At 32.5% G+C, this 12,870-nt stretch overlaps 1 protein-coding gene across 1 annotated transcript in view; it reads right to left on the bottom strand.

Moving 5' to 3' along the window:
- The window catches only part of LOC143054747 (uncharacterized), a 73,363-nt gene that overhangs the window by 45,285 nt on the left and 15,208 nt on the right, over nt 1–12,870 (bottom strand). The window contains exons 4-7 of the mRNA XM_076227786.1: nt 11,324–11,395; nt 7,540–7,561; nt 4,995–5,213; nt 3,568–4,287 (exon numbers count right to left, since the gene is read on the bottom strand). Of these exons, the coding sequence (XP_076083901.1) occupies nt 3,568–4,287; nt 4,995–5,213; nt 7,540–7,561; nt 11,324–11,395 (1,033 nt within the window). The remainder of the gene's footprint in view (nt 1–3,567; nt 4,288–4,994; nt 5,214–7,539; nt 7,562–11,323; nt 11,396–12,870) is intronic.

Below are 12,870 nucleotides of genomic sequence, written 5' to 3'. Positions count from 1 at the left end.
TGTTGGAACGTTATTACGACGTTCTGACCATTGGCTGGAATACGCATGTTCGCAAGTGGAAGTTTTAGTAAATCTTGAATGTCGGTATTGGTCCGTAGTGTTTAAAGAACACAATAAAATTCTTAAGCCACGAATCCGATATTTATATTGCGAATATCAATGTTAAACTTCGGACATTTAACGTGTTGTGCCTTGCAATAGAGTGGTTGTCAAATGTTTGTGTACCACATAGAGTGAGCTTTTACCCATCACCATTGGACATCATCGTCATTACTAAATACACTTTGGCCATGTCATTCTATTTTATGGGGGACATAAGACAACTGAAACATCAGTGCACCTCTAGGACAAATGTCAAAAGAACCCTGTATTGAAAGAAACGTCTTGTCCTACTGCTTGAAACTCAAAAAATATTTCTAAACAAAAGCCAAAAAAAAAAATACCCATTTGTGATCCGCATCGACAGTATACACTAGCCATGATCACATGACTGTAGTCTGAGCAATGTTTCCGATTGTCATGGTCGTTATGCCCTACATTATGATCTGTATAAGTGATTTAATATCTGAACTAGGGAAAGCATTTATATCACACTGCTGATGGTAAAAAAACTTTCTTCTGTGAATGTTCTTGTAATTTAGAATACAACAGTTTGACTCCCAGTAAAGGTTTATAGTAGCTATATATGACAAATAAGCATAAAACAGCCTTTACTTAAATGTTCTGTTTTAGAGAATGAAATTCCTCGTCTTGGTTGTAGTTTTCCTTTACAATGAATGCAAGCATATGAAAGAGAGATGAAAGATACGAAAGGGACATTAAAAGTCATAAGTCTAAAATAAGCTGACAACGCCATGGCCAAAAAATGAAAAAAAAACACAGACAAACAATAGTACACATAGCACAACCTTTGATAGCCGTGAATTCGGTTTCTGACTTGAGCCGGCTGCCATTTTGTCTGTATGTCTCAAAGAAACATTACAGGCATCAGTACGTAAGTTACCGATGGTTGTGTTTTAAACAAAGCTAGGGGAATTCCAGGAAAAACAAAAAAAAATAGTTCAGTTTGGTTGTGTCAACAAGATGTTACCCGTGTCATGCGAATCAAAAGTATCAATATATTACAAACAGGAATGGAACACAAATTAATTTCAAATTTTGAGATCTGATCTGACACTTAGTATCTAAAAATTGTAAACCGCAAAAAGATGTGCTAGTGAGTTGGGTCACGACAGAGCTTAAAGGTATCATTATTTGTGATACGGTAATATAAAAACCTATTTTGTGTCTATTTCAGTTTTTTTCATAATTAAGTACATGACACCAAAATTAAATTTCCATGTTCGACACTCAGGTGTTACAATTGAAACAGAATCTTCTAAACATGCCAGGGGCACACGAGATAACCCCTTGCTTTCAGTATGTTTCGTGTTTATATCTTTGGTGGTCTATGTAGAGTTTTGCAGAATTTTGTTTGTCATTTATGGCGTTCTTCTACTTTTACAATGCCGTTTTGATATTATCGTCGACTAATATGTTTGAATATCCCTTAAAATTCTGCAGCCTGTTTTAAGTAGTCAAAGGTACACCGTACCCCTGTCCACGAAGACTGTATTGACTCAACAAGCACCAGCGTAAGGTATTATTTGAGATATGTGCATATTTTACGATGGCGCAGAGGAGTGTAGTACATTGAGACCTAGCTGGGGAATTTACATTTGGAAAGTTAAAATCGCCCTCCAAAGTTTGTCATAGATTTTTGTTTGTAGTCGTTAATCCGTCTCAATATGAAAGAAAAAGGTCAAGATATGAAGCGAACATTCTAATTTCTGTAGTATCCTTTATCACAAGCTAACTGGGAAATGTAAGTACTGACTGACTAAAACGTAGATAAAAAAGAGAAAGGTAATCTTCAATATATCTGAATTTTTAAATCAAAGAACTAAGCAAAAAGGTTTACTTTAGGTCTTTAAAAGGTTCTGCATTTCAAATTGCAGTGCGAACTGTAGATATCACTATGTCATGTAGACTTATGCATCATTCGCATCCATTTTTATAATAAACAATTTTCAAGCGAATAGAATGAACCCGATGATAGATGTTCATCTATGAATTAAAGTCACAACTATATGCACAATCTTGGGTATATTCCATCATCACACCAATCAACTGTGTCAAAATACCTCAATTTACTGTACGTTTGTAAAAATAAATCAATTATTCTACCACTGCATTTAATAAAATAACACTATTTTAGGGATTAAAATGAATGTTTGCTTCTAATTAAAATGAATGTTTGCTTCTAAGAAATGATAACGCAAAGTTTCAACGAACTTTCTAGTTTTGTTATCTTTTGGGGATTTTGTCGGATTCCTATTTCTTAAATTAACCATTGAAAGACTTATTTAAATAAATAAAATCAAAATAACATAACCCTAAAAAAGAATTATGGACACCAAACTAATTAAGCGAAACAATAAAACATCAACAAAAACAAGTAATATCAAGTCCAAATATTACAGGAAAACTATGTCCCAGCCCAATCATGGACGAGACACAACTATCCGGAATTTTTTTAAGTAAATGATTGATTAGAAGAGATTTTTGAAATTAAAAAAAATATCGTTTTAAACAATATGACCTCATAAAAACATGTGTACATGCAAATAAAATTGCAGTTTAATTACTTTATAGTACAAATGTAGTAGATACGATATAATCCATTCATCAGCGCTTTGTTGTATGATGTTGGAATCGGGTAACACACAAAATTTCCCCTTTAACAGTACATAAGTAGTTTTTTACCTTCATAATTTGTCATCAAAAGGCTTTGAGAATTACCCTTTTTGCGTAATGCATAGAACATTATGTATCACATTTAAATAAAACAAAAAAGAAAGATATACGATGGCAGCTTTTGAATAAAAAGCCAAATTGCATGCCACTTATGATCTGCATTTGATGTCAAATTTGCTGACTAAAAGCTGAAAAAAAAAAATGACTTTTTGACGACCAATCTTAAATTCAAGTAAAATCATTTTTCTAGGATTGTGCCAACTTTTAGCCGTGTACCATGAAGTGAAATTAAACATCTTTAATAATCGACTTTTTCCTATTCTGTCAATGCGCTATAAAGGACAAATGACAAATATCTGTTTGTCAGATTTAAAAGGTCACGACAAGACATAAAAATTGATATCCAACATCCCATTCTCACTCGTTACGAAACATATATCAATGATGTTTGTGATATTTGTGTATTTGAATGAATTAAAGGAGGTATGGGATTAACATCAATGAGACAGAAACCCGACAGTAAAACAACACAAAGAAATCTAGAAGGCAATTTTTCAATGTTTCAAAATGCTAGGTTGAAGGTACATATACTAAGTTTTGAAACCAGTTAAGGAATGAAAACTGGACTATTAAACTAGATAATGCACTAGATTAAGTGTCCCTTCTATCTATTTATTTGCCACAATTGGTTTTTAATTGTCCTTATGCATGTCATTGGTAAATGAAGTAGTTTCAGTAATATAGGTGTTACAATTGTAATTGATATATTACCTGCTGGGGTTGGTGTCATGTGCTGCCCTGGAAAACACAGTACATCACGGATTTCTTCATTCAATTCTTTACTGCCATCAAAAACTACTAGAAACAACGCTCTGAAAGTCATGAATGTCTGGTGTGTTGTATAATAGACATACTGTCCTCCAAAGTCCCAGAAGATGAGTCTGCCAACTTTCATTTCATATTTACCAGTTTTGAGGACCTTTTCCATTTTCTTTCTCATTTCTTTTTTGGTCATTTTAGTTGTCATTTTCTTCTTCATTTGCTGTTTTTTAGACTCAATAGAGGAAATCTGTTGTGACAAAGAATGGGCTGCTTGTGGCTGCTGAGAGAGTTCACCCGAGAGGTTCAAAGGGAAAGATGTTGACTTGGTAGATTGTGGCTGTGTAGAAGGTTCATCTGAGAGGTTCACAGGTAAATATGTCGACTTGGTAGCTTGTGGCTGTGTAGTGGGTTCACCTGAGAGGTTCACAGGGAAAGATGTCGACTTGGTAGCTTGTGGCTGTGTAGAAGGCTCACCTGAGAGGTTCACAGGAAAATATGTTGACTTGGTAGCTTCTGACTTCTGAGAATGAATATAGTCTTTATTTGGAAGTTCAACAAGTTTTGCATCGGATTTATGTTTTCCTGATGTTTTTGTTTGTTTTCTTTCATCCTTTTCAACAGAGGTCATTAAAACCTTATTGTATACTACATCCAAGGCTTTATATGTTCCTGTATATAAAAAAAAGTAACTGTTTTAACATTATCCTTGATATTTTTGTAAGAACAATTTTGCAGGAACATGCACACAAAAAATTCAAATGTTCAACAAATTGCAAGTGTTCAATTGCCTTGTAACGAAACCACTTAATCAATTATCCCTATCCACGAACATTGGTAGAAACCAAAATAAAATAATCCACAGTACATACAAACTAGATAAACTTTGATATATTTATACTATATAGTCAAATAGTCACTCAATGTAACTGAAAAACTGACATCAGCAGAAAACCTGTTTTTCATCATTAAAACCGGAAAACAAATGTTATTCTTTTTCAAAACTGATGTGTCATGAATGCATATGAGACAACTACTCAGTAAAGTGCAGTTGACTAGATTTAAGAAAAAGGTTTTGACCAGAAATCTAAAACCAGTGAAACAGAGGAAACAAGAAACCTTATTAATGTCAAAATAATTCATGAAAAACAGATGTAACAGAAAGCAACCAACACCAACCCTGAATTGTAACAGAAAGCAACCAACACCAACCCTGCATTGCAGTATTAGGACAGGCATCATTTGACACAGAACGTTTGGGATAAGGATTGATTGTCATACAACAACAAAATTCTGATTTCGACCATTTCTTTACAAAATCGAACTTGCGTTCATCTACCTCATGTTAAAACCATATATATAAAAATGTGTATTCTTACCTGGATCAATCATGATCCAATTTCTTGTCTCTATGTCAAGTCCACAGCGACCTTCAACGAGGGAAATGCCATCAGTGGCATGTCGCCCTTCTGGAACATTATCCCCAACTAAAAGCTTGACTAAACTTGATTTCCCTACCGAAAATTGGCCGGTTACCATGCAGCGCATGTCAAAAGATTGGTAGCTTCCGTTGCCAAGCAGTTTGTTCAACATGGAATCTGTGAATAAAAATTTCCTAAATGGTTAAGAAATGATGTATTGCTGATTTCTTACAAATAGTTGCATACACTTTAGGAATAGTGCCTACATATTATCATAATATTCTTCAGCAATAAGTGATATCTTTTTTTGTTACGTCTACCCTGCAATCCAGTTAAACTGTTGATAGATAAAGGAGAATAATTGCAATATGGAGTTGATAGACAAGCACATAATCAAATCTGGAAAGCTCATTATTTAATCATACTATTACCAGGTTTGTACTATATTGTTCCGTAGTTTTTTAGGGTTAAGCTTTTTATTGTGACTTGAGCGTAGCACATAGCGTTGTTTTCCACCGATTGCATTTCATTCAAAATTACACCTGAAAACTGCTTCCTATTTATTTTATTAAAATAAGCCATTGAAATTTAAGATTGTATCTATTCAATTGCTTACCTATACAAATAATTTTTATAATTTGCATTTTACCAATTGTCTTTTATATTCAAAAGATTACACATCAGTTTGATTTAAAGTAAATTATATATGAATATACACTTTGTTGTTAATAAATTTCCAGGAGAGATAATTTAAATCATACATTAGATTTTAATTTCAAAATTTTGTATCATGCATAATGCTGCCCTTATGGAAAAAAACGGGGCACATACTTGCATTGTTTGCATGCCTTACTGACCATGATTGAATATAAAACTTTACATTATCAATTATCCATAACACTGAAGGCAAGGTCAGATAACTCTGAATGATCGAAAGATATTAAGCCATACGCATCAATATATTGCTTAAAGTATTCATTAGACAAAACCATAACAAAACTAGGAAAAGAGATGTGCCTCACATGTTTTGTAATAAAGGTGGAAAATTGCAAACGTTGAAATAAAAATGTCAATTTTTAAAAATGTCAACTATGCGAATCGTTCAAAGTCAATTAACAATAACTGAATGGGCAGGTCTCCATGGAAATTGTGTTAGTGTATCCAACAGACCAAATCGTAATAAACTGTTGAAATCAAGATATATCTCACCCTTAAGGAATTTAAAAGGTCACATTAACCCCATCGAAATAACATGAGCCAATACTCATACAATTGCATACCTTATATCATTGACTACTTTTAAATTTTTTGACAAGCTGAACAGATTTGATAAAAACTAACTGTAATTGGACAAGTCAGAACTTGGAATGCACTGCAATAGGCGGAGAGAACGATTACCATATAGTTGTCACTGCAAACAAACTTTTTCAAGGATAAAACTTTATTACATATAAACGAAAAATCAGAAAATTTACAAAAATCGAAAGGGAGTGGACTGACATCAATAGATATAAACAATTCAACAAAGTTTCATAAAATCTGATGGAAGCGTTTTTTAGTTATTATCTGAAGTGTGGACAACGGACGGACGGACGGACAATGGTATACCATAATACATCCCGTCTTAGACAGGCGTATAACAACCGCAACAAATCTTCCTTGAGACATAAATTCAGATTCAGAAAATTTTCAATTTCTAAAAAGATATCAACTCGAAAACGGTGATCCAAAATTGGAATTTGGTCTGTCTTTTTTGGTAACAAATATTGTGTAAAAAGTTCTTATTATTTTGTCCAGGACCACCTTATTTAAGAAATCACAAGCATTTCGGGATATAGGGACACATGTAGATAATAAGGGTAAACATTCATCTCCCAAATGAAAGGAACTGATTTCGAATCTTTTCGATTCATTGTTGATATAAAGGAATTTCATAAATAAATTATAATAATTGCACACATGAGAGTGCACGTGCTAACATAGTAATTTATTTAAAATCCGTATTTCCAAGGGGTGTTATTTTAAAAAATAGTTGATATGTATCAATTTTCCATTGCAGAAACACAGATACAATCTACAAAACCAAAAATGTGGAAATAATTGTACACATGGAAAAGCTTACATAAATACAAAATCAATAACCCAATTGGACTCATTTTCTAAACATATTCCAGTCTCTTTCTGACCTGGTGACATTAAATGGAATAGGGATCTACCTCGCATTTACACAGATATTATTAGTATTATTTACAATATTTATATAGCGCATTATCTAATTAAAATTTAATTACTCTAAGCGCTTAACACAAAACAATCAATGCAGTTAAAAAAAGGTGTAAAAACATTAAAACAATCAACGCAATAAGAATGAAATAAAATTTTGATACACATATAAAAAAACAAAAAGAACAGAATAGTTAAAAAAATAAATAATCATAATTAAAAGGCATAAGTAACACTAAATACGTAATGTGTCACATCTAATAATGAAATAAAAAAATACCTTTTGTCCTAAGTACAGCAGTCTGAAATAAACAGTAAAATGTATTTAGTGTATATCCGGAAACTTGTAGAAATGTTAAAGTTTAAAAAATAAACACCAACAACCGAATGTAGTCTGTAATGGACAACAAATTGATTGTGATTGATTTATTTTTGGTGGCAAATGCATCTCGCTGACCTATTTCTTGCATGTCATGTTTCTTCATAAATTTTACGCACGCCATCACGAGTTGGTTGATAGTTATGGAATAACCGTTTCACAAATGATATCGGATATGTTCTTTAAGTCGTAACTACAATCCCCTTCCCTTTCATGAATGTGACATACTGAATTTACAAGATTTGTTATCTCATTAGCAACACGGCGGGTGCCACATGTGGAGCAGGATCTGCTTACCCTTCCAAAGCACCTGAGATCACCCCTAGTTTTTGTGGGGTTTGTGTTGTTTATTCTTTGGTTTTCTATGTTGTGTCATGTGTATTATTGTTTGTCTGTTTGTCCTTTTCATTTTTAGCCATGGCGTTGTCAGTTTATTTTAGATTTATGAGTTTGACTGTCCCTCTGGTATCTTTTGTCCCTCTTTTCATAACTGAAGGAAGCTTGAGTACCTAAGAAAATCAACCATGTATAACCATACTAATAAGATAAAATTGGAAATCGTACGCAGTGTGAAGGATTGGGATAATAATATCACTACCTCGAGAAGTATAATATTAAAGTATCAGTATCATTGCCTTCTGTAGACTGTGAATGTGGTATGATTACCCTTAACTTAACCACTTTAACTATCCTAGCAAAACATGTATGAACTCAATATTATATAATATACGGTACGGTGACGGATCATTAACAGAGAGAGAAAAGGTAGAATTGGTGTGTATTTATTTGTTATTATCATATTTGAGCACAGCTATCAATAGTCAGTTGTACATTTTCTACAACCGTTCTAGATTAAGAAATAGGTAAGAAAAGGCAAAAATGAATGGTGAATTGATGAACATTGCCTCAAACTTGTTTAATTTCTCTTTTAAATTGTACGCATTGTACAGAAAGAAAGTTACAGAAAAAAAGATTTAATAGGTATATCGCAAGAGTTGTTACAAAGGCACAATTTTTCTATTTCTGTGCATGGAACGAAAGAAATGAGTCTCGTCAAAATTGAAGGACATTAATAGTTCATATGACCATGGAAGTAATATTTAAAAGGAATAACATCGAGTAATTAGCATGTATTAACGGCCTGTAGAGCCCTGTACTAAAGTTATATGATTTTATCCAATTATAGTCTCAGCTGTAAGACCCCTTTGGTTACTATCTGTGATACCGCGGTTGTAAAATGGCATCTGCAATTTCTTATCAGTCACATGATTTTATCGAGTTCGGTAATTTTAAAGTACCTGTGTGAAATCCGAGGTTTATTAATAAGAAGGTGGCGCTGTATCATATAAAACCTCTGCCTTCAGATGAAGTCGTATGATGTAAAAAACTTGAAAAACGGACGAGAATTGTTCAAACTACAGCAGTTTAACATGGAAAATTGTATTTAATTTAGCATATTTTTGCTTTTTACCGTTTGTTTTAAACTGTTCTAAAAGTATTTTCCGGTTAAAAGCGGATCCCGAGTTAAACAGATAAATACCGATGAATCGATCAGGTTTCACATGATGTTTAACAAAATAATGTAGGCAAATGTAGGCATAGATTTTTTTACTGTTGAAATGTGCAAAGTTAATCGAGATTGAATAAAAGAATTTTAACTTTCAAGTATTCTAAATTTATGTATGTGTCATAAATGTCATTGATTGCATTATTGAAACTGGACAACTAAAATGGGGATAATATTTTCGTAAATATATATTATTGTGGAATGCTTGTATTAATATAATAAGCTATACAGCAAAAATTATAACAAACCCGACGAAATGGGCTTGAATCTATCTTCTTACGGTAAATTCATTTTTACACAAATTAGTTATGTATCAAGAACTTAAATTGAAGGATAGAACCGTTTAGAATTGTGAATATTTTAATTGTCTATAAATACACGAAGGATTTAGATTTTCCGTATTTAATAAAGGGGGTCCAAATGTATTTTTTTTACAATCATCTTCTTAACTTACGGAAATGTTTTTTTAACTGTCTGTAAATATTAAAATTGAAATGACACAATCTTGTTCTCCAATTTCGTATGTGATAGCTGTCGGTTTAAACTATTATGATCAAACAAACCAAAAATAGGGAAAAATTGGACTAAAATAAAAATTGAACGAATGACTCTTTTCGGCAGCGTACATCAACGGAATGTAACGAATGGACTATAAGGGTTACTTCGCACGTATAAACGACAAAAACTTGTCTGTTCGTATTTCTCCGTGAACACGAAAATGACCGATAAGTGTCAGTAATTTGATCGATCACATGCGGAGAATCAACTTCGATGCCAGATATTGAACCAATTAACAAGTTATTGAAAGATGGGCGGTAACGCAGATGAAACCTTTGAAGTGACGACGATGTTATTCCTTTCAATATTACTTCCATGATATGACACAATAAAATAGATATTAACATTACACAAACTCTTTCACTTTTTTAAGTAGTCACTGAACCATGAACATAAGGTTAAGGACAATGAACATATGACCGACGGAAACTTCATAACATTAGACATATTTAAAGTATGAAGTATCCAGGTCTTCGACCTTCTAAAATATAAAGCTTTTGAGTAGTGAGCTAAGGGTGTCAAAACAGATTGCTATGCCTATGTCCAGCTTTCAGTGACTTAAGTCCCAGTTTCAACAAAAACTAAGTTTATTTATCAGAAAATACAAATAAATATAACTAAATATTTGCTATCATTTCGCAAAATAAATTTTGCAGGCTTAACAAAAATCAGGTCAAGGACAATTTACATATGACATCCTACCACCTTGTTTCAAAGGCATCTGCAACCCAGTTATAAAACATCCAGTTATTCTTCCTTTTAAAATTCAAAATCTTTATACAAATAGTTTGTGCCGCTGAGGTATGAGGTATATATAAATAAATATATGTCTGCAAGACACAAAAGAAACCATATCTATTTACTGCAGTGTTATGCCCACTGTTTTTATAAAAACTAGAACCAGAGCATATCTCGAACCTGGTAACAAATTTTAGGACACTGTCATAATTTTACGTAGATAGTTAGTGATAACTGTAGTGTATTTTAAGGTTGACCTTCTACAAATATAGGTTTCACACCAACATACTGAATATTCCTTGATATCGGAGCTATGTTAAAACAATTTCATGATAGTAGAGGAAGTAAAATAAAGTTTTCTGCAGGACAAGTTAACATTCAATTCGTGTATCTCAATTCTTATGGAATCTACAGTAGAATTGACAAAGCAGTAAAATTAAAACATATTGTTTGTGTAAATATCTCTTATATAAAAATTCGTAAACCTTGTTCTTTATCGTACTTGCTTGAAAAAAATGGCAGACGTCTACTTATTTTGTTTACTTAAAAAAAAATCATGTATCAATAAATTAATGAATTAAAAATGGCAGATTACCTTAGTTGAAGGACGACAAAGCTTATAATGTGGCGCCTCAAACAAATTGGGTTGTCTAATCAAACTTGTAATAAAAAATAGATTGCATTATATTTCAAGATATTTTTCAAGCCTTACAAAATGTTTAAAGCTTGAAATCTACTATCTTGGAGCATCCTGGTTTTGTGGATGTGCATGTACCTGCTATATTCTTGATATAAGCATATGTAATTTAAAAGCATGTGTACCTGTAAGTATTCCATCACTTCTTTATACTGTCCCTTTTTTTCTGCTGCCGCTAGATCATACGGAGTCTTACCCTGAAACACAAAAAATTGTTGTATTGCTTTTCTCTGTTAATTACAAATAAGACTTGTATATCTCATATCTCATTATGAGTAACTGAGACCATAATAGTTGAGTGGTGCTTTAATGTTATTTTACATGTGCTCAACTTATAATGTCTAGTTTATAACGCAAAACTAATGCAACATCATTCCAATCCTTTTGAACTTTTGCTGTGGTCATTAAGACAGCTTTAAGTGTTTCTAAAATATTTAATGAATGGCTGTTATTTATTTTGAATTTATTGAACCATAAAATTAATTTTTGACTCTTCACATTCAATAATCCGTGAAGCGGATTATGTTAAATGTGAAGAGTCAAAAATTAATTTTATGGTTCAATAAATTCAAAATAAATTATTGCCATTCATTATAAATAAATTTCTATCAAAAAAAGGCTCAAAAATGTATATCAAACTTATAACAACGTACATAGATGTTGGCGTATGAATACACAACGTTAGAGTGGGTGTGTCGCCATAAAAATTGATAACATTGAAAATAAAGCTAATTCTTTTAACCAATCAGAAGACAGTAAATACACAAAATTTATTTATTATAAAACAGCATTTAGTGTTTGTCACATATCTGTTACATTTTGTTTCTTAATAAACAAGTGAAACTGCGAGCTACTGCTCACTGATGATACCCCTGCCGCAAGTGGATAATATTAATAGTGTAAAAATATGCAAGTGTTCGGTAAACAGGAAGTTGTTGAGTGATGAATCTGAAAACGCATCACACGGTAAAGCTGACTTATATAAATCCTGAAACCAAATTTCAGAAATCCTTGTATTGTAGTTCCTGAGAAAAATGTGACGAAAATTTTCAATTTGGCTATCATGTGTAAAATCATACAAGTGTTCGGTAAACAGGAAGTTGTCAAGTGATGAATCTGAAAACGCATCACACGGTATGGCTGACATATAAAAATGTTGATACCAAATTACAGAAAGGGTGGATGTGTAGTTCCTGAGAAAAATGTGGCGAAAGTTTTGTGGGATTGACTGACTGACGGACGGACTGACAGACAGAGGTAAAACAGTATACCCCCCCCCCTTTTTTAAAGCGGGGGTATAATGAATACATCCTTATGTTTACATAAAGGTTGTAGGGTTTTGAAGGTCTTTTTAACTAATTTATATTTCATTTTTTGATTTTTCCGACAAATTATTCTTTTTTTTTTAATATTTTAGCACCCCGTTATTCTCTTTTTTTAATCAAAGAGCTCTGAGGGAAAAGACGGCCAGTGTTTCTATTTTTTAAGGGGGTATCTTTTGATAGTCTACATACAAAGAATGAGCAAAAGAACAGCTAGAACATATAGAAAGGTTGACAATAATGCAACTAATTGTTGTTTATTGTTATTTCATTTCCTTAGTCAAGAATTCATCATAGAGACAATTTGGACCAATGAGATCTGCACCTTCTAAATCAAAACATTTGATTAA

The sequence above is a fragment of the Mytilus galloprovincialis genome, chromosome 12 (genome assembly GCF_965363235.1).
Source record: "Mytilus galloprovincialis chromosome 12, xbMytGall1.hap1.1, whole genome shotgun sequence".
Classification (NCBI taxonomy): Eukaryota; Metazoa; Mollusca; class Bivalvia; order Mytilida; family Mytilidae; genus Mytilus; species Mytilus galloprovincialis.
This window is presented reverse-complemented; position numbering and strand designations above follow the sequence as displayed.